We start from the raw sequence: 21,315 nt of genomic DNA, 5'->3' as shown, positions 1-21,315 counted from the left end.
AAATTTGAAGATCTGTAAGTCTGTCTTCCGCTAGTGATACATATTGCTGTATTATTCCGGTTTCCATCTGAATTTCTGTAAAGAACGTTTCGCAAAATATTATTGTTATGTTATATAATTTTATTATATTAAATTATTTTAAAGCATTTTCTCTTATAACCATATTTAACTACTACACTACACTATCAAAAGGTACCAAGATACTGGCGGGCGATGGTACAGTTCATTAATTTGCTTCCAATTATCTTCAAAATGGCACTGTTTGTACCCAAATTTCCACAATATACGCTATATGGCATAGTTTCCCAAGTTTTGATGATTCCAAATTTCAATAGATGGCTGAGAATATGAACTTCTACAATCTTCTAGAGTCTTTGGTGGTCATTCACCCTCAAGTGTAAGCTTCTGTCCAAATTCTAGTTGACTATGTTTGTGCACAGCACCTTTTGTCACTCCTTTTTTTTATGGAGATGGTTTGTGCCTAGGGCCTTTGAACACCTTTAATTTACTATTTGTCACCGTACAGCTTCAGCTACGATACTTAACTACATTAATAAGAATAATGATTTTGGTCCTTTATCAAATGGGATAGCTAGCCCAGATTTTAAAACTGTTCATCCCACTTAGACGTTATCAGTTAGGGAAACTAATTTAAAAATGGTACAATAAATTCGGGTGAACAAAAAACCTTTTGTGTTTTATTGCCTTGGAATTGGGTACTTTATTGATAGCTTATTTTATATCTAACAACGTTTACATTGTTTTTTTTTTGATAATTAAATTAATTAACTATTATTGATAATTATAACTAATATCTAAAAGGTCTTATGATGCTGTTTTTTTTCCTTATTTTACTATTTTTATGTGAGTTTTATGTTTTCTGATTATAATTTCTTGAGTGAAATCATACTTATTAACTGATCAGAGATCCGAGCAGTATATTAAATCAATACTGAGAATATGTCGATATATTATTTTTAGCAAACTTTTAACGTTTCATTGCCATAGATAAAATAATAAAAATACAAAGTACATGTATGTATCTACGCATCTTAAAAAACTACCAACAATTTAAATTAAACATAATTTAAAGCAAAATTAAAATAATAATTAAAACATGTCGTCCTATCACACGGTTGCATTATTTTCAAATATTCTAGACAAAATTAAGAACAGCGTATTTTGATAACATGATATTAACGTTAGGTTTATAATATATGGTCTCGTATCAGGTGACATTATAACAGGTGAATTGGAAATCCAAGTTGTTTTTATTTTATCACTGCTAAAAATAATAAGATATTAAAATTTATTGATGGTTAAAAAGTCATAAACTAAGTTGATAAGAGATAAAACTAATCATTTAAAGAAGTATTTATAATTTTTGTTTTAAATTCACAATGAGCAGATTATTTAGTTCTGATTTTGATGAGGCAAAAGTTACAGGGTGTTCATTGCGAAAGTTTATATTTTAACATTTTAAAATAGTTTTTTGTTGTTCAAAAATATTTTAAGAATAGTGATACAAATCACTGTTCGAATGTTTTTACTCAGAACCATATTCGCCAAATACGATATGTATTTAATGTTAATTTGATAAAAAATGGAAAATGAAGTTTCGTAAAATGGGTTCTCCACTTAATGAATCAACTCCAGGGTCTGGATTTAATGATTTAATGGAAGAGAACGTATGTCGAGGCAATTATTACAGACCAGCAGAGTGGCAACCTAAACAAACAGTTATTTTATACAAAGTTCTATTAGTTCCATGTTTAAAGGAAACTTCAAAGATTTTTTCAAAAAAAACTTCCACCGTTAGTTAAATCCACTGTTAGTGGGTGTCTGTAATTCTGTATATCTGTAAATTACTTAACAAGATTATTTTCTGCGAGTGTAGATTCTGTTTTTAGTCCAAGCTGTGGATAGCCACAGAACCAGCAGAAATAAGTGAACATGCGAATGCGCGCCTGGAATGAAGTCTGGAATATACGTAAGAAACGTACTTTTAAAACAGAAGCTTACGAAAAAACAGGCTGGTTGTGCGGGTGTGATGTGAGTAATAGTCTTTACTGCATTCTGTTTTTATTATTTGGAAGCTACGACGTATCAGAATAGACAAAATCTGCAGTTAATTTAATACATTTATCCCATAAATATAAAAAACATCAAAATTCCAAGTCACATTTATCTGCTAAATTAGGATTTAATTTATTACGTAAACAAGATATTCGACAACAATTAAACAGTGGATATCTATCAAGCATTCAAAAACATAATGACATATAAAGAAAAATTGGTATGTTTTATCTAAAATTATGAACTGTATAAAAGTTTGTGGTGCTTTTGAGCTTGCTTTCCGTGATGAACAAGAATATATTTAGAGAAATTATAAATTTTTCTGCCGAACTGGATTTAGCACCCTGGGATCATTTACAGCAGGCTAACGTGTTTAAAGGTACATCAAATGACATTCATAACGATTAATTGGAATGTACCCCTTCTGTGTCAGGCGCATATCAGAAAAAGAAATTGCTGCCTCTTATGCTGTCTATTATGCTTATTTGTGTCTATTATGAGCGATGAAACAAGTGATATATCCAATATTTTCCAAATGGTTATAGTTTACCCTTCTACATTACCGACCGGCAGCACCGTTGAACGATTTTGGACCTTTGTAAAACTGAATGAACATAATGCTTTTGTCCAAACTCGCTGCTGATCTGTTGATTTCCCAAAGTTATGTAAGCGTCATGAGTGGCGCTCATGGTGGCCCATTATATTCATTGCTATGCTTACCAATTAAACTTGATAATGAGACAAAAAGCATAAATAAGAATACACGTATTTATTTGCCGAACTGAGTGATATTACCAATTTTTTCCAACTCTCTACAAAGAGAGAAGGTAGTAAAAGAAAATAGTTTGCAAGTAGATTTTTCAGAGACGTTTTAACTGCTACAAGCAATTGTTATGATGCCCATGACAACCGCAGAAGCGAAACGTTATTTCTCCACGTTAAAACGAATAAAAACAAATGATTCAAGAAATTCCTAATTTTAATGAACTAGTTATTGATGAATTTATCTCGAAAATCAGAAGATGTATTGATTTCAATCGTTCAATTCAAAAAGTATTTATATTTAAAAAGTCCTATACTTAAAAAGAGAAATTTTTTGGCGAGGACGAAGTACTCATCAACGACAACAGAGTAAGTTATTAATTTTAAATTTTTTAATAACATCCTTTAATTTGCTAGGCCAGTTTGATGGCTTGATAGTGTAAAAGAATAATTTTGACCGTGTGGCGCAAATTTTTTTTTTACATTTGGCAACATTTGAAAACATTTATTGTTATAGCTATAAATTAGTTCAATCCGAGGCAATGGCGTCTCGCAACCCGAAGTCGTCCTTTATATCCCCATGATATACGCCAAACCTGATGAAAGAGGCTCCTTATTGATAGTGATGAACAACATCACTGCCGCAATCACTCAACTCCATTTGACTCACTTTCTGAGAAAAAAAACTGAAAATGGAAATAACTTCTTTGAGAATAAGATACATATTAATACTAATGAAATAATTTATTTCAGAATTAAAGAAAGGAGATAACACACTTACTGTTTATCTAGCAGAACGTAGTGTTTAGCAGCCAATCAACGAGAAGAGAAAATAATTGAAAACGGAGAGGGCCGATACAAACATGGCATCCGTCTCCTTAACACTTATAATGAAACCACCACGAACTATCCCAATTCAACCAGTATCACTTTCGGCTAATGTTATAATTCACTAATGTTAAAAATTGCTAAGGAACAACGGAATATTTATATTAAATAACCAGACAATAGAAGTTATTTGAAACTTATAATAAAGTTAAGAATGAAAAGTGTTTTATACTATATATATATATATATATATATATATATATATATATATATATATATATATATATATATATATATATATATATATATATATATATATATATATAACATTTTGATTTGCAGATATTTCAAAATATTACCAAAAAGTCGATGTTTAAAAAATAAAATGTTATGAATTTTTAGGATAGTGTAATTATAAGTTATAGTTATCCCAAAGTTTGAAATAAATTGATAACATAAAATTTGAAGCTTTATCACTTATTATTTCTTTTGGTTTATAGAACTCTTCGGAGTAGATAAATAAAACAAAAAAATCTTATTATATATCGTATAACAAATTTTATTGCAATAAAAGGAAAAATAAACAAAAAAGTAATCGAAGTAAGGCACAATTAAATACTCACAATACAAATAAAGTATTAAAACGAAAATTAGAATAAATACAAATTTTTTGACATAGTATTTATACCTAACACATTTTTTTATAAAATAAAAAAACGCTAAAAAGTAACTAAAAGGGAGATAAACAATGAGGTAATTTCCTTTCTACATTTGGTTCTTAGAAAGTACTGCTGTGTTACCATCTTACGTTTTCTTTTTTGTTATTTTTTTGTTGATTATCTCTCAAGCACCTCAGTGTTCTTAAGAATTTCATTTTGAGAATCTCAATTTAAAATACCATTAATTTCAAAATGTTATAGATATTGTATATTCTATTACCAAGATAATTGTCCTCATCAGTTCCTTCCGCTACTTCCTATGTATATTATTCTTGTAGTATTCATTTAATTTCCTCTCTATCTTGCGATTTAAACACCCTATTTTTTCCTTAGAGCACTTATCATCTACAAATAATATGTGCCCAATCGCTCCTCGTACATTTATACTATACGCACATGCTTAAAAAAGTGTTCTTTATCGTATACTCTAGACAGCTATAGACATACCTATGCACATAAATCTTACATACTCTACAATATTCTCTGCTGTAACATGTACTTATTTTCGTATTGACTGCCGCAAATTTTCTCTATTAAATAATAAATAATTATATTACCTCAACAAACTTTCGTAACCATACAATTTACCTAAAATATATTTCCTAACCAACATTATCGTCTGAAACAATCCGTAGCTGCAAAATCTGTCAAGCTAGTTTCGAATGAATGCTTGCGAGTAGGTCTTTCAGCTTTTACTAACGTCTCGGATTTACCGTGGTAGAGAAGAGGAAGAACCACAACTCAGCCAGTTATCAAAGTTCACCACCAAACCGGTTAACCAACCACCCACCTAGAAAAAAACCTGATCTGCCAATCTAGCCAAGACGGTCCCTATAGATAAGCCAACAGTTAATCTAAATTTAACCGTGCCTTACCTTCCAGCACCAGAACCGGTTTCGCCAACAACTTCGGCGAGTCTATCTTAACCACCAAAAAAGACAAGAGGAGGTACCCCGAGAATACTCGATTCCTTAAACAAATCAAAAATATTAAAATAACATCCACACAAAATTTTAAGAAAGGCATTTAATTCCGCGTGCCCTATAGCGACGACTTCAGAATTTTAACCGAATTCAACGACGAGATGCGTTATCCCTACCACTGCTTCTTCCCGCCGGTGGAGCGAGGATTCAGATTATTTATAGGAGACATCCCCGAAACCAAGGTTTGCAACTTTAATTTCTTGAGATGCTGGAACTTAAATCCAGCGACAAGCTACCACTAATTCAGGTAATCGTACCAAACGAAGAGAGGAATATTACTCAAGTCACCAAACTGGACTGTTCAGTAGTCGAAGTGGGGTTTCAGAAAAGCAACTGACAACCTGGGCACTGCTACAACTGCCAGTTGTTTAGCAAAGCTAGCTTTCGCTGTAGAGCGTCATCACAAAAAAATTTCGATTCGAAAAAAATCCAAACCCAGGACCGACCGGTCTTGATTACCTCGTTGAACTGGAAATGATCAAACGTTGGACTGCGAGAACGCAAATCGTGCAGGCAATGATATCGTAGACTTGGGGCTCGGTCTCGCCCTAATAGACCATCCCGGCATGGGACAAAAACGTTTCCCACCAATTCTGGATTATTTCTGCCAACCAACTTGTATCCTTGACGAGTTACATTTGGACTACAGTCGGGTTATATTAATTCAAAAACGCCTCATCAAAACCAAAAAAAAAGGAAAAAACTAGAAGAAATACCAAGAAATTCTCTTAGAACCGAGACCAGTCATGAAAATCAATGCATCTGATCAACTTGAGAGAACTCGAGACATACAAATTTCCGTTCTTCCATCTGTTCGTTCAAAGCTCTCAAGCAAGCCCAAAAAAATATCAAGTTAAAAATGCGATTGAAAATGTCAGTATATGCTGTGCTGAGTTGCTAATATGGTTGAGCATGAATTAACCTTGAACCAAGTGACAAAAGTGAGACCAAAAAAGTGCACAGGGACGTTAAGGGCGCCGTGAGATTCTAGCTAGCTGAGAGATGACTTCGAGGCCCAAATAGAACACCTCCCCAATGAATTAAACAAAGTTACCTGCAAAACCACTTTGTAACACCAAAATTCTTAGCGACCATTACCAACAAAATACCAAGAAGACAAAATAAGAAGGCGTCAAGACACATCAAAATAACAATTACTCAGCTTAGAAAAAACACAAGTAGCTTGTCGAAATGGCCAACATCGTCAATTCCGTTCTAAGGCACCAACATTTTTGTGCATTTTGGAAACATAGGTTCTTCGCGGTAATTCCCAAAAAGGGGCTATACTATATGTAAGTGAATTAAGCCCGAAACAGACAAAGATTAGTCGTTATGGAAAGCAACTCGGAGATTTAAAACCAGCAATTATCAGAGTACCGCCTATTCAATGATCATAAATATTAACGATGAAAAAGCTGAATTATTAGCAGAATATTTAGCTACAATAGATATAAATCCTGTATATCTGCCAGATGTAGCTGTAAATCCGATTTCTCCAATAGAAGTTTTCGCAGAAATTGACAACAACCTCAATCCTAAAAAGGCTCCTGGAATTGATGATATTTCACCTGGGTTATTAAAGGAGCTGCCACAAAAAGCAATATTCATGTTGACATATATATTCAATGACTGTGTGAGACTGAACCATGTTTCGAAATGTTTCAAGGTTGCTCAAATAATTATGCTTAAAAAACATGATAAAACTATCTCTACCTGCGATATCAAAATTATTAAAGAAACTGTTGTTAAACCAAACCAAACCATTTGTAGAAATACCAGATTTCCAATTCGGATTTCGAAATTACCATTCGATCGAATCAAATCAAGTCGATCAAGTGCACAGAGTAACAGGAGTTATTGAAAAGGCATTCAAAGAAAATAAATACTGCTCTACAATGTTCCTGGACATCTCACAAACTTTTGACCGGGTATGGCATTTGGGATTAATATACAAAATGAGCAAATTGCTACCCCGGTTACGGTCTACTGCCGGAATTGTATCTTTTCAATCAAAAATATTGAGCCTCGCATGAAAGGGCATTCTCAACACTTAAACCTATTTCGGCTAGAGTTCCTCGGGATCCTGGAATCACACCTATATCTGCTCTATACTGTTGATATCCCAACAAGAAAAGAAACAGTACTTGGAACATTTGCTGACGACACAGTTATCATGGCAATAGACGTATCTCTATCTAATTCTGTAAAATAAACAAGTAGCGGTCAACAAAATCTACAAATGGACTAGAGGCTGGAAAATACAGCTAATAGCTCTAAATCTGTCCATGTTAATTTTGCATTACGGTGAATATATCTCAGAATATACCTCGATGATAGGTTAAACTAGAAATATCACGTTAGACAAAAAGAAGAGCATATTAGACTTAAAGCTAAACAACTTTACTAGTTAGTCAGAAAATACTCCCAACTTGACCTAACATCAAAGAGATTGGTTCATCAATCAATCATAAAGCCAATTTGGACATATGGGGTGTAAATATGGGGCTGCACACTAAGACATCAAACCAAGTAGTAATCCAACGCAATCAAAACAAAGTTGTACGATTAAAAACCAATGCTTATAGTTACGCAACCAACGAAGAGCTGATCGATGACCTTGAAATTAAATGGATACACGGAGTGATCCAAGAATTCGCCTTAAATTATGAAGTAATGTTGATAAATCACAGCAACGTGGAAGCAATACAGCTGCTGTATAACATGCATGAAATCAAAAGATTGAAGCAAATCAAACCACACGATCTTTTTTTGTGTATAAGTGTATTTTAATTTTAGCTTAAGTGGTTTCACTAGATTAGTTTAAATTAAATTTGGAAAATCATATCTAATATAAATATATAATAATAAAGCATATCTAATTTAAGAAGTAATTAATTAAAAAAATTGACATGGTCTGGTAAGAAGACTTAGTGGCAAAATTCTTTCTACATACTCCCTGAAACCTATAGAAATGGTAGCTGAAAAGTGAAGAGCTACGAAAAATTGGTAACAAAATAGAATGCCTGATAATAAATATATTTTAAACAATGTAGCCCAAAGATTCAAAAGCTAAATACTGAATATTAAAAACAAATCCATATATAACTATTTGCCAAATCTAACAGAGGACAAGGGATAAATTATTCGCTCTGGAAAGCCACCAAATACTTAAAAGGATCTGTCTATACAGTCCATTTATAAGAAATCTATGTGGAAATTGGGCAAACACGTTGTAAAAAAGCATTTAACAAGAAGTGGAAGTACTTGCTGACCATCTAGAAAAAACCTTCAAATCAAACAAAATAGTGGTATTGGATATAATTTTCTAGACAGAAAATGTGAAAATTCGACGATTCAATTAGTCGTACCGAATGAAGTAACCAAATAATCAGAGTCTATATTAATCCAAAGAAATCAGCAGGCTATAAATTATTAACCGGACAACTGCTGTAAAAACTACCTAAAAAAGGAAAATATAAATCTCATAAATGTGTTCAATGCAGTATTTCGATTAAAAGATATCCCAGGCTTTTGAAAAATGGCTGAAATTAGAGTGATCAATATATCGGAGGAAAAATATATCTATTTTTTTGCAATGAGTATAAAAATATCGATATTTTACAAAAAAATAAAAATAGTGAAATAAAATCCTAAAAATTTTTTTTTCTAGATCTCCAAAAGAGTAACGATAAACCATAAAAAGGTAAACTTTTGAAATTATTCTGAAGAAATATCGAAAAATATCGGCTAAAAATATCGATATATCGATATTTTTTCTACATTCCTACCTGGAACCTGGAATCACCAAATAAAATAAACGCCCTATGGACCTATCTCACTTTTACCACGTCTGAAAAATGTTAGTTCAAAAAAATAAAACCGATCCTAGAGGGAAAAAAATAATATCGAGACAGCAAATTAGATTTATTAGGAAACATTCAACTACCAACCAGGTACATAGAACGACAGATGTAATTGAAAAAGCCTATGAAGGTAAAAAATATGTTCAGCTCTACGCTTAGATGTAGTACAAGCCTTGACGACCTTGTTCATTAGCTACAGAAAATATTACTAAGCGAACGAACTATTAAAATATTACGTTATAGCCATAATATTGTAGAGTCAAACAAGAGGAAGCCTATCCTACAATTAAAGAAGCTAAAGTATGTGTACCACAAGGAAGTGTACTGAGACCAATGCTTTATCTACTCTACAGTTGTGATATAACACAACTGAAAAATAAAGCCATAGCTACATTTTCTGATAATACTGCTAGTTTTGCTGCTTGAAAAAACTATATGAAAATTACAACAGGCAAGTGACAATACAAACAATTGGACCCAAATCTGGAAAACAAAAATAAACGAAAGCAAATCTGTACATGTGGAGATCACGTATAATCAGACTGCATAAGCATCAATAACAATAAATAATACTATCATTCCGTATAGTAACAACGCTAAGTATCTCGGAATAAATGTGGATACAGAACTTCGCTAGAAGGAACATGTAAAAAAGAAAACGAATAAACTGAAGTTCAAATATAGGAAAATGTGTTGGTTAATTGGAACAAAATCACAATTATCAGTACATAATAAATTGCTATTTTACAAACAAGTATTCAAACGCAATGTTTCGCAAATAGAAATAAAAACTACAATACAAGTTTTCCAAAATAAAGTCCTGAAAAGTATTTTAAATGCACCCAGATTCTGCAAATTCATATCATTTAGATCCCGACCGTCCCTCAGTAAATTAAGAGAATCGCGACATAAGACATAAGGAGAGGCCCTATTCTCATATCAATATTAAATTAATACAGTTGTACAAGAATTTGCGCAATACCAAGGCAAGACACAGACTTCAAAGAATCAAACGATTTGATTTGAGACTAATATAGAGTCGATAGGTTCTCTAATATATACTATCTCTAATATCTAATACATACCTAGATTTAAATTATAGTAAGTTCGGTTCCAACCTTCGTAGGGTGAAGACGTATTTTCAATACGCTCCGAGCCCTAGAAAGATACCTTTCTTTAAAAAAACAGTATTTTATTACGGTTATTTAATTGAGTGTTAAAAACGCTTAACAGATGCGGCTATCCGTCTCTCGGCAGACCTAAAATGTAGTGAATACGTGTTTACGCGACCAAACAAAAAGACTGCATCTCATTTTTATTAGTGTTTTAAAATTATTTCCCCTTATTTTACAACAATCCTTTTGAAATTCATTTATAGTATTTTTGATCAAAAACTAGTGCAAAAAATAACGTAAGTGAAAAATGAAGTGCGTGAAATAAACAATGTATTTATTTTATTTGTTTATCCTCTGGAAGTAAATAAAATAATATATTAAAAATCTAAAAATGGCAAACCACAGCGATTCAACCAAATCACCTGCACACTTTGATATAAGATTAGAAGAATCAGCAATAACGCAAACTCCACCATCAAAATGGACTACAGTCATTAACAAAAAACGATTGAGAAGCCCAGAAGAAGAAATCGCGAGGAAGCAAACAAGAATCAGTGATTATTGGTTACAGAAACCGATAGAGACAAAAAACAGCTTTAGCAACCTGTCGGAAGAAATTAGAGAGAATATACAACCAAGCCCTGAAAAAGTTGATTCCAAACCACCACCAATAACAGTCTAAAAGGTAGGAGTAATAAAACACATCCATGACTTATTGAAAGCCATTACTACGAACTACACAATCACGGATCACACGGATCAATTTAAAGTTCTTATAAAAGAATTAGATGAAAGAAACACCCAATACCATACATTCAGGCCAAAATCCGAGAGAACATTTAAATTCGTGTTAAAAGGATTACATCACGGGACGAACTTTAACACCATCAAGGTAGCACTAGCTGAAAAAGGCCACGAGGTCGTAAATGTTCACAACATACGACATCGAACGACAAAAAACCTCTGCCTTTGTTCTATATTGATATAAAACCTAATGGAAATAATAAGGCGGTGTATGACATCAACAAATTGGAAAATAATATTATTAAATGCAAAGCACCACATATAAAAAGAATTATACCACAATGTATAACGTGTCAAGCGCACGGACACACAAAGACTTACTGTCGCAAATCTTATAGATGCGTAAAATGTGGTGGAGGAGAACACAAAACAAGAGAGTGTACTCGTAAAGTTCGCGATGAAAAAGTGAAATATGCTAACTGTAACGGAAATCATCCAGCAAACTACAAGGGTTGCGCAGTTCACAAGCAACTACAACAGAAACTCTATCCGGTCTTAAAGGAAAAAAAGGCATCAACAGCAACAAAAACAATCCAAACATACCAGTCTACTCACCAGACCAAGTCAACCAGACGTAACTTGCCCAAATGGTTGCAAATAGTTCAGCACAAAATTGAGAGACGACATCTCAACCTACTGAAACTAGCAACATCTCTGGATTAGAAAACATGATGGCCAAACTAATGGATCAAATGAGTATGATGCTTGGTCTACTCACAACCGTCGTCAGCAAACTTGCCTAATGCCTGAAACTAATAGCTACATAATCGCCGTCTGGAATGCCAATAGGCTCCAACAACACGCCAGGGAACTAAAAATGTTCGTAACTGAACAAAATATTGACGTTATGATGGTTTCCGAAACACATTTTACGGATAAACATTATTTGAAAATTCCTAAATATAAACTTTATCATACAAATCACCCTGATGATAAAGCACAAATGATATAAATCAAGGTGATATAAATCATCTCGAAAAAGAAAAATTCCGCAAAGACTACCTGCAAGCCACCAGTATAACCATAGAAGAAGTCAATGGACCATTAACAGTTTCTGCGATTTATTGCCCACCCAAACATAAGGCAGAACAATTTCAAGAATTCTTCAGTACGCTAGGTAATAGATTTATAGCCGCAGGAGATTATAATGCGAAACATTTAATGTGGGGTTCAAGTATAATAACCTCAAAAGATAGAGAACTGCTAAAAGCAATAAGGACCGATAACTTACAATATATCTCTACTGGTGAACCAACATATTGGCCTACAGACAGAAATAAAAAAAACCATATATAATAGATTTCTGTATTACAAAAAATATTGATCCAAAAAAGTGTCAGGCAGAATCATGTTTTGACCTGTCTTCTGATCATTCATCAATAATAGTAACAATTTCTTCAAAAATTACTATCAAAGATAAACCCCCTTCTTTGTGCAATAATAGAACTAAACTCTAAACTCACCGTTACTCTCTCTAAACTTACCGTTAAAAACTGAAATGGATACTGAAATAGCAGCAATAAATCTTACAAAAAATATACAGGAGGTGACATATTCCACGACTCCTAACAGTGAAACATTTCCAAGACAAAATACACATATATCATGTACAATACAGAAAAAGATAGCAGAAAAAGGAAAGTTACGACAAAATTGGCAACAGCAAAGGACTGAAGAGAATAAAAGAAAATTTAATAGGGAAATAAAAGAGCTGAAAGAACTAATCGAAATTTAATTACTGACAAAATTTTGAAAGAACCATCAGAAAAGGGTATAAAACTATTAATATTTATATTTAATGCTATGCTACGCTTTAATGCTTACTATAAAATATTAATGATTCTTAAACCAGTGAAAATACCAGAGGATGTGACCTCCTACCGACCTATAAGTTTATTACCGAAAATCTCGAAAGTTTTCGAGAAATTATACATAAAAAACTAAACTATATAATAGAAAAAAGAAAAATTATTCCAGAACATCAGTTTGGCTTTCGCAATAAGCATGGGACTATAGAACAAGTTCATAGACTTGTAAACAAAATAAACGCTGACCTAAATGCCAAAAAATTTCTAGACATATCTCAGGCTTTTGACAAAGAACATACGGGCTTGCAGGTTAAACTAAAGAAACTTCTCTTTCATCCGGACTATCGGTTACTAAAATCGTATCTTACTGATATACATTTTATTGTAAATCAAGGCGATGAACATACCGAATTAAATCCCATATATTCAGGAGTTCCGCAAGGGTCCAGTACTGTATCTTCTGTATACGGCTGATCTGCCCACTACAAAAATAACTACTGTGGCAAATGCAGACGATACAGTAATCTTAGCATAACATGAAGATCCAGTCACAGCATCAATAAACCTACACCGCCACCTGGAGCAAATACAATTATGGTTGAAGACATGGCGCATTAAAGCCAATGAAACAAAATCTACGCATATAAGGTTTACCCTGCGTAGAAGAACATGTCAACCGGTGAATATCAATCATCGTCAACTCCCCCAAGCAGAGCATGTTAAATATCTTGGTATGCACATAGATCGACGCCTAACCTGGAAGAAGCACATACTCTCTAAACGGAAAGCACTGGGACTAAAATTATATCAAATGTATTGGCTCATTGGGCGCAAATCCAAGTTATCATTAGATAACAAGGTATTCCTGTATGATTCTATACTCAAGGGCATTAGCGCATATGGAATCCAACTATGGTGTACCGCTAGCAAATCTAATATATCCATCATTCAACGATTACAAAATAAGGTGTTGCGTGCCATTGTTGATGCTCCGTACTACATTTCAAATAAAGTGATACAACGCGATATTCCTCTAGAACCTATAACGAGTGTAATTCAACGTGTTTGTGTGAAGTACATCGAAAGAGTGTCAGTGCATCCCAATGTACTCGCTAATCAGCTAAATATGCGACGTGGTAGTGAAGTACGTAAACTAAAACGTTTAACACCACCTGATCTGATTACTGGACATATGTAGACTTTAAATAAGCTTTAGAATAAGACTGATTAAATAAAATAATATTTTATAAAGAAGATTGCTTAATGAAGTGATTTTCTACACGCCATGTAGATATAATATAGACATAAGAAATATTTATTGGGCAGATTGTGGACTCACGAAGAGTAATAAAAAAAATTATTGTAAAGATACATTGCAGGTTAATCGACAACAACTAGTAACAAAGTAATAAATAAAATTTAAAGAAAACTGAGTAGATTGAAAAAATCTCGATGAAACGTTGACCGTAGTTAAAATTCTGAAGGTTCAAAAATCAACCCTTAGAAAATACAAGCCGTTATCTTCTTATTCAGTTAAGAGGTTCCACGCATGTTAAACCCGCTGTTCTCACTTATCAGGGCCAACAGACTATCGTTCCGTCAATCTAAGTAAGGCTGACCCTACCATGATGCCTTTAGGTCTTCTAAAACAAGCTCCTTGACTTCACAAGCAAACTGATGTTCCACAATTTTTTTTTCAAGGCGCGCATCTCGTATGCTTTGACAACAAATTTTTTATCGAAGTAGCCGACGCTATAGCTTATTAACACATCCTGTCCAGCTTGGCCTTACTTCCATTTCAGCATCGACACACCACGTCGTATTCTAATTACGAAATAGTTTTGACTCTTTCCATCACATAATTAAATCAAGTTTCACGGGTCGCTTGACAGGGCTTTGGTGCGTCATAACGGTTCTGTGAGAATTATCAGTGAATATCATAGGATACATCGATAGGATGGGATTTTGTGAGTAGCCCAGAAACAATCTTCACTTCGCCTACCGGGTTAAGTAACAAAACTATCGTACACAGAGGGCGCGGTAGTCGCCAAATATTCACACTGGGAAAAGTAAAAATCGAAATAATGAAGAACTATGAAAATTGAAAGATGGTTGGTTTGCTCTTCTTTGAAAACAGAAATTGACAAAAAAATTTGGAATTTGATGAAATATATTATGACCAATATATACTGTGTCAGTAAATACCTTTTAATAAAAAGGTTTAATAATAATTTTCAAAGTTACATTTTAAGGGGGCATATAGATATGTTATATTACAAAATGAATAGAAATTGATCTAATTTACCCAGTATATGTGGAAGATTAACCTCATGTTGTTTTTGTTTATTTTTGTTATTTTTTATTTATATTGGTACTTTTTGTACAAAATAATTTGTATAAAAACATATAACATGATATAAAATCAGTAAACATACTATTTCCTGAAACTGAAACTTCATTGAACTACTATTCTACATGAACTGCTCACAAGCACAACCTACAATCAAGAAAAAACGCAGAGAGCAACAATTGACAATGCCATGATAAAAAAATAACAAAAAAGATAATGTTTTTAAACCTATCTTAAGCACAGATAAACAAATACTGGTGAAATACATACTGATAGATATACCTGGCACTCATCTTGATTGCATATTGATGCAAGAATAATAGAAACAAAATAGTTTTTAAATAATGGTTGTACTAAGTACGTGCTAATATAAGATGTAGAAAAAAAATAAATAAACTCAAAACCTTCCAAGAATCTTCATCTGAATTTCGATAAAAACAATCTTAATACAAATTATCTGAATTTGTTTGGGCGCTATCACAATATACAATAGACACGTTTTTAAGATAATTCAGTTAACTCATTGGAAAGTTTTGAATTCACTCTTATCTTTACACTAATCATTCCTTCATTAAGCAAGTTAAATCTGAAATAAAAACATATACATTTAGTGACATCGTTAACGTTAAATGACAAATATAATTTTACCTCAATCCTCGTGCCTTTAAAAGGCTTTGAACAGCAGGACGTAAAACTGCCTTTCCTTCTGGACTGTGTTTCCCTCTGCCGGTGACAATTTGCAGTTGACTTTTAGTCTTATTGTCGCTTTCACGTAAAGAATTGATATTTCCATCTAAGAAAATGTCCACGGCGGTTGTTGCTTCTGCGGGTCGTAAAAAATGTAAATTTAACGTGTTCTTGGACTGTTTACAGTTAGCATCTAAAAAGGCGGACACAGCTCTGGCACTAGCTTGTTCGTAATACAAGGTCTGTTTAGCGGCTAAATTAGAATAGAACTGAGCGACTTTTATTTGGTCCTTTTGTTTGAAGTAATTAGCCTTTTCGTATAAATTCTGTCGATTTTGTAAATAATTTTCCGCTTCTTTTCGGTAATCCTCTCCACACACTTGTTTCGATCCCTACGAATAAAATATTATTCAAAAGATTCTTACAAAAATAAACTTTTTGTAATAATTAATTAAAAATAAACTTTTTGTAAAAATTATTTTTTATACTACAATAAGATAAAGTAACCCTAATTATAACATACCAACTCATTTTTATATTTCATGAAGTCACCTTGAATTTCTTTAAATAAGACTTCATCCAAGGGTGGTTTTTTGACATCAGCAATATTGGGATTAGTAGGGAATTGGACGAGTAGCAAAGAATTTACTGCTTCTTCATAATTATAAACTTGTAACATTTGCATTATAGATTCTTTTTCTGCTAAAGGAAATATATCGCTCAGTTTATCTAGCATCATCTCAATTGCCAAATCCTCAAGTGTAATATCCTTATATTCTGCCGCTTGTTTCTTTTTTTTCTTTCGTACTTCCCTTTTAGTAATCGTATTACTGGACGTTAATGATTCGTGTACTTCTTGCGCTACTGATGTATCGACTTCATCTCCAAACAATGATTCGGAAAATTCTTTGTCTTCTGCTTTCAGACTATCCAATGTATCGCTTCCAAAAGTTGCTTCCATTTGATCGAAAACCGATTGTATAAAAAAAGAGTGCAACTGCATCGCGAAAGATTTGGGAACTTGAATCTTTGTTTGAAATCCTTCTGGATACGTGAGGGTTGGATCACCAAATTTGTCTTCTAGCTGCTTAACTAGTAATTTACCCAATTCAAGTTCCACAATCCCATCCATTTTTACAGGTAAATCCTCGCTAGCCATTATTATTCACTTGCACTTATCACTGCACCTAACAAACTAAGTATTTATAAATTAGGCTTATCTTTACAACATACGTAAGTAGCGTAAAGTAGTAGAAACAAATTAACGAAATAAATATAACTGCGCATGTAACGTTTTCTGAGTTGCATATTTTCCCGTTTATAAAATGCTTTTAAACTTAAGCTTTTTTAATAACTTATGGCGATTTACAAGAATGAGAATGAATTATTTGAATGAATGTTATTTTAAACGAACAAAAATATAGATGATTAGATGATCCGCTAAACGTCGTATCAACTACATCTATTTTGGAAATTCTCTCCACTCCAAAAAGCAACTTACTAACCGTTGCTGTGTCAAGTCCGTTCAAGACATAATGATTGTCAAATGGCATCCGATGTAATACTATTTTGATTTTTTTTTTGTTTTTGAAAACCACTGTTCTGATAAACAAACGTTTCTAATTCTTGCAGAATATTTCATTTCACTGTTGGATTCCAGTGCCTATTAATATCAATGACTCGTCTGTTAATGGTGACAGAGTTCGTAGCAAGTGATACATTTGTCGTTGTATCTGTAATTGTTTAAGATATTGTAAACTTATTTCTGACACAGATTTTAATGTTACCAAAAAATTTTATGGTATGATATAAGGAAAGTGCACATGAAATTGTCCTGTGCAATGTGTGTTAAGCCAAACGACGTCATTTGAAAACAATTATTATATTTTTAAATGTTGGCCAAGAAGGGGTTAGAATAAATACACATCCCAGAAAGTAATGAGTGCAATGGATCTGGTGGTGGAACCGATTGTGACAATTTTACTCTTTCACCGGCACACTATTACTACTGCCTAGCTTCGGTATTTTCAATCAGATTAATAATAAGCAGCGATTTTAAACTTATTAAAACAAGCAAAGACAAGTATTGAAAAGACAGTATTGTATCTCTTTTCAAGTGAAATAAAAAGAGAAGAAAAGTATTGTGTAATATTAAAACGACTTTACAAACTGTAATAGTCAATACGTTATACATTTTTATGACCTAAGTTCGCTGTTATTTTGGGTAGACTATAAACACTTTAAAATATAATCCTGGATTTATCGAGAAGAAATCGTGAGAAGTTTGTTCAATATAAACATCATTTAATACGTTTATTTCAGAAGAATGTGTTAATTAATTAATTAATTAATTAATTAATTAATTAATTTAATTAATTTAATTTAATTACTTAAAAAGCTTAGAGATACGCAGCTCTTTGAACATCCCTTCATACACTCTTGGGTAATATAGGAAATAAATGATGTAAAGATAACCCTAAAAGAGGTCTGAAGGAACTTCCAGACATTGTTCTTAAATGAATACAATTTTTAAAAGCATATAAAGAAATCAAGTCTTTTAATTTCAATTTGTGTATTTAGATGACATATAGATATTTCAAAATGGGAACAATATAACAAATAACAAAATATAATATATAACAAAATTCATGACGACCACTTGACCGCATGATCGAGCTGCTTCTGTAAACGTTCATGAATTGTAACTTCGAACCTAGCGGCCGTGAAGAGAGCAGTGTCGTCAGCGTAAAACGCGACGTCAACGTGCTCTTTTCTCGGCAGATCTGAAATAAAGAGGTTAAATAAGGCTGGGACCAGCGGGGAACCTTAAGGTGCGACAGCATCGATTTGTCCGAGAGATAGGACTTAATGAGAGCGGTTAGGTCTTCTGGGAGGCCTAACCGCACGCACTTTGCGATCAATCCGTCGTGCCAGACCTTGTCGAAGGCTTTAGTTAGATCCAGAAAAACTGCTCCAAGCTTTTTGCGTTGGTCAAGAGCATGATGGATGTGTGCGGCCGGACGGGTGGCCTGATGAACGGATGAGTGGTGAGCGCGAAAGCCGAATTGTTCATCTGGAATGATGTTGTTTTCCTTTGTGAAAGAGTTGAGAGCGTAGAGTATTGCCCTCTCGGCAAGCTTCGAAATGGCGCTAAGAAGACTGATAGACTCGTAGTCAGATGGAGATGATTTTGCCCCTTTCTTGGGTATAACCGCTATATGTGCGTGTTTCCAAGACGCCGCGAAGTATTACAGCCTCATGATGGAGTTAATGATGTTTGCCAGTTCTGCGAGCTGCTTATGCGGGAGCTTTTTTAACTGGGTAATCGATATTCCATCGAAACCTGGAAATTTTCTGGTTTGAAGTTTGACGATCATAGTCTGTAGAGACTTTGGAGACACGAAAGGGTCCGCGAGAAATGAGTTCCATTTCATTGCTCGCCAAGTCGAGACGGTCGCCCTTACCCTCTTGCATGCTCTGTTCGCCTCCCTTTTGTCTGCAGCATCAAGGGTGAATTGAGCTAATCTGCATAAACCGTTTTTGATGCGAATTTCTTTGAATTTCGGGAAGGTTGTTTTTCCACGGATGGGGTTGTGATGAAATTTTGACTGTGGCAGATTCGTGAGCAGACTGAATATTGCGAGTTAGCTTGTGTACGGCTTCCTCGAGCTGTTCTGGTGTGTTATTTTTCGGAATTGGATCGGATTCCAGGAGAAGAGATTGGTGGTTTTTCCAGTCGGTTTTTTTCCTGAATCTTGTTAGTGGGACTTGAGTGGTGGCGCAGTTTCCGAGCTTGAGAAGGACCGGACGATGATCAGAGTCTAGTTCGTCAAGGACTCAAACTTCGGAATGGCGATTTACGTCTTGAAGAATAAAGAAATCAAGGATTCTTGCTGCGCCTTGAGAGACTGTACTAGGGTGATGGGTGGGTTCATCTGGCAAGGCAAGACTGTAGCCCAGATCTGCACTTAGGGCTACGATGGCGTTACCTGCAGGATTCGCTCTGGAAAACCCCCAGGTGGGGTGGTGGGCGTTGAAGTCGCCACCTATTATTTTTGGAAATTTTCCTTCGACGAGTGATCGGTATTCGGCATAGTTGAATGCAGAAGATTTCCTGTACAGGGATGTAATCACGAAGGGGCGTTCGTGGATATCGATTTTAATGAAGGTTGTTTCGAAGTTGCTTACTGATAACGATGGAAGGAGCTCGTGTTTGACTCCTTTCCTGACGAGAATGGCGATTCCACCGCCTCGACCCGGAGTTCTATCGTTTCTGTAGACAAAAAAGTGTCTGAAAGAGAGACGATGCGAAGGTTTCAAGTAAGTTTCCTGGATGAGAACGATGTCGACGTCATAGAATGTCATGACATCTTCCAATTCCGCTTGCTTTCCGCGTAAGCTGTTTGCATTCCATGTCATCAGTATAAGAGATTTCGGAACAGCCATTTCGAAGAATTAAAAGGCTGCTGGAAGTTAAAGAAACAGGTAAATGTTGCCGCTTAGGCGGCGACATTTGGAAAAAGACGAGCAAGTTGGTGAGCCAGGGCGATCACTTGCAGGAAAGCCTGCGGGTCAGTAAACGCCTGCATTGAGGAGTTAAAGTCCGGTGTATTGGTTGGAGCAGGAGTTTGAGTTGGAGCAGGCTGGGTGGCGCTGGCTAATTTTTGGGCTAGCTTCCTGCTACCTTGGTTACTCCATGCAGAACCTTGTGGAGGCCTGGATTCGGTCGGAATTTTTGGTTTTCTTGGAGCAGGACGGCAGCTGCAACCGGTGAAGTTTGCGGTATGAATTTCACCGCAATTGCTGCACTTTGGAGGTGCTTCCGGGATTTTGGTACAGGATCTAGTGTCGTGATGCCCGGCACATTTGACGCACCGTGGGGGGGCTCGGCAATACGAGCTGGAGTGCCCGAAAAGCTGCCAGTTGAAGCACTGCACTGTCTGGCCGTTTCCCCTCTAGACCTCGACCTTCACTGTGATGACGCCGAGTTTGGTCATATATATGATCTGTCGCTCTTCGCGAACTACTTGAACAATTGGTAGTTCTATCCCGGATTTTAATTTCCATCTTTGCACAAATTTGGGATGGAAGCCTTGATCAAAGAGAAGTTCACGTACCTCGTCAATGCAGAGTGACAGAGTGGGATGTTTCTTATTATTACCTGGAATGCTCTCTCCTCCGGATGACAGAAGGAATGGTAAGGGTAATTCCTTTGCGCGAGCAGGGTAGTGAGTTTACGGTAATCGTCGCTTGTAGCGACGAATAAGAAAATGCCCTCCTTTTTGTTTCGGGTTATAATATCTATTGATTGTGCCTTAGT

At 34.6% G+C, this 21,315-nt stretch overlaps 1 protein-coding gene and 1 long non-coding RNA gene across 2 annotated transcripts; both read right to left on the bottom strand.

Moving 5' to 3' along the window:
- Positions 1–4,226: 4,226 nt before the first annotated feature.
- Positions 4,227–10,295, bottom strand: LOC143191162 (uncharacterized). The gene is made up of 2 exons (XR_013004428.1): positions 5,261–10,295; positions 4,227–5,175 (listed from the first exon to the last, which is right to left on the bottom strand). It is a non-coding gene; the product is annotated as an uncharacterized LOC143191162 (long non-coding RNA).
- A 5,080-nt stretch (positions 10,296–15,375) lies between these two features.
- Positions 15,376–17,195, bottom strand: LOC143191161 (uncharacterized). The gene is made up of 3 exons (XM_076395970.1): positions 16,519–17,195; positions 15,957–16,387; positions 15,376–15,894 (listed from the first exon to the last, which is right to left on the bottom strand). The coding sequence occupies exons 1-3, from the start codon at positions 17,152–17,154 to the stop codon at positions 15,810–15,812; spliced, it is 1,152 nt and encodes a 383-aa protein (XP_076252085.1). The 5' UTR covers positions 17,155–17,195; the 3' UTR covers positions 15,376–15,809.
- Positions 17,196–21,315: the final 4,120 nt, after the last annotated feature.

Source organism: Rhynchophorus ferrugineus, unplaced genomic scaffold (assembly GCF_030347505.1).
Source record: "Rhynchophorus ferrugineus isolate W39M unplaced genomic scaffold, kcgeb_rfMv2 rfM2, whole genome shotgun sequence".
Classification (NCBI taxonomy): domain Eukaryota; kingdom Metazoa; phylum Arthropoda; class Insecta; order Coleoptera; family Curculionidae; genus Rhynchophorus; species Rhynchophorus ferrugineus.
Note: the sequence above shows the minus strand (reverse complement) of the source record. Positions and strands in the feature narration are given on the sequence as shown.

Coding starts and splice junctions, on each gene's coding strand:
- LOC143191161 (XM_076395970.1), bottom strand. CDS start 17,154: ATGGCTAGCGAGGATTTACCTGTAAAAATGGATGGGATTGTGGAACTT. Junction 16,388..16,518: donor TGAAATATAAAAATGAGTTG/GTATGTTATAAT, acceptor TTTTATTCGTAG/GGATCGAAACAAGTGTGTGG. Junction 15,895..15,956: donor TTAAAGGCACGAGGATTGAG/GTAAAATTATAT, acceptor TTTTTATTTCAG/ATTTAACTTGCTTAATGAAG.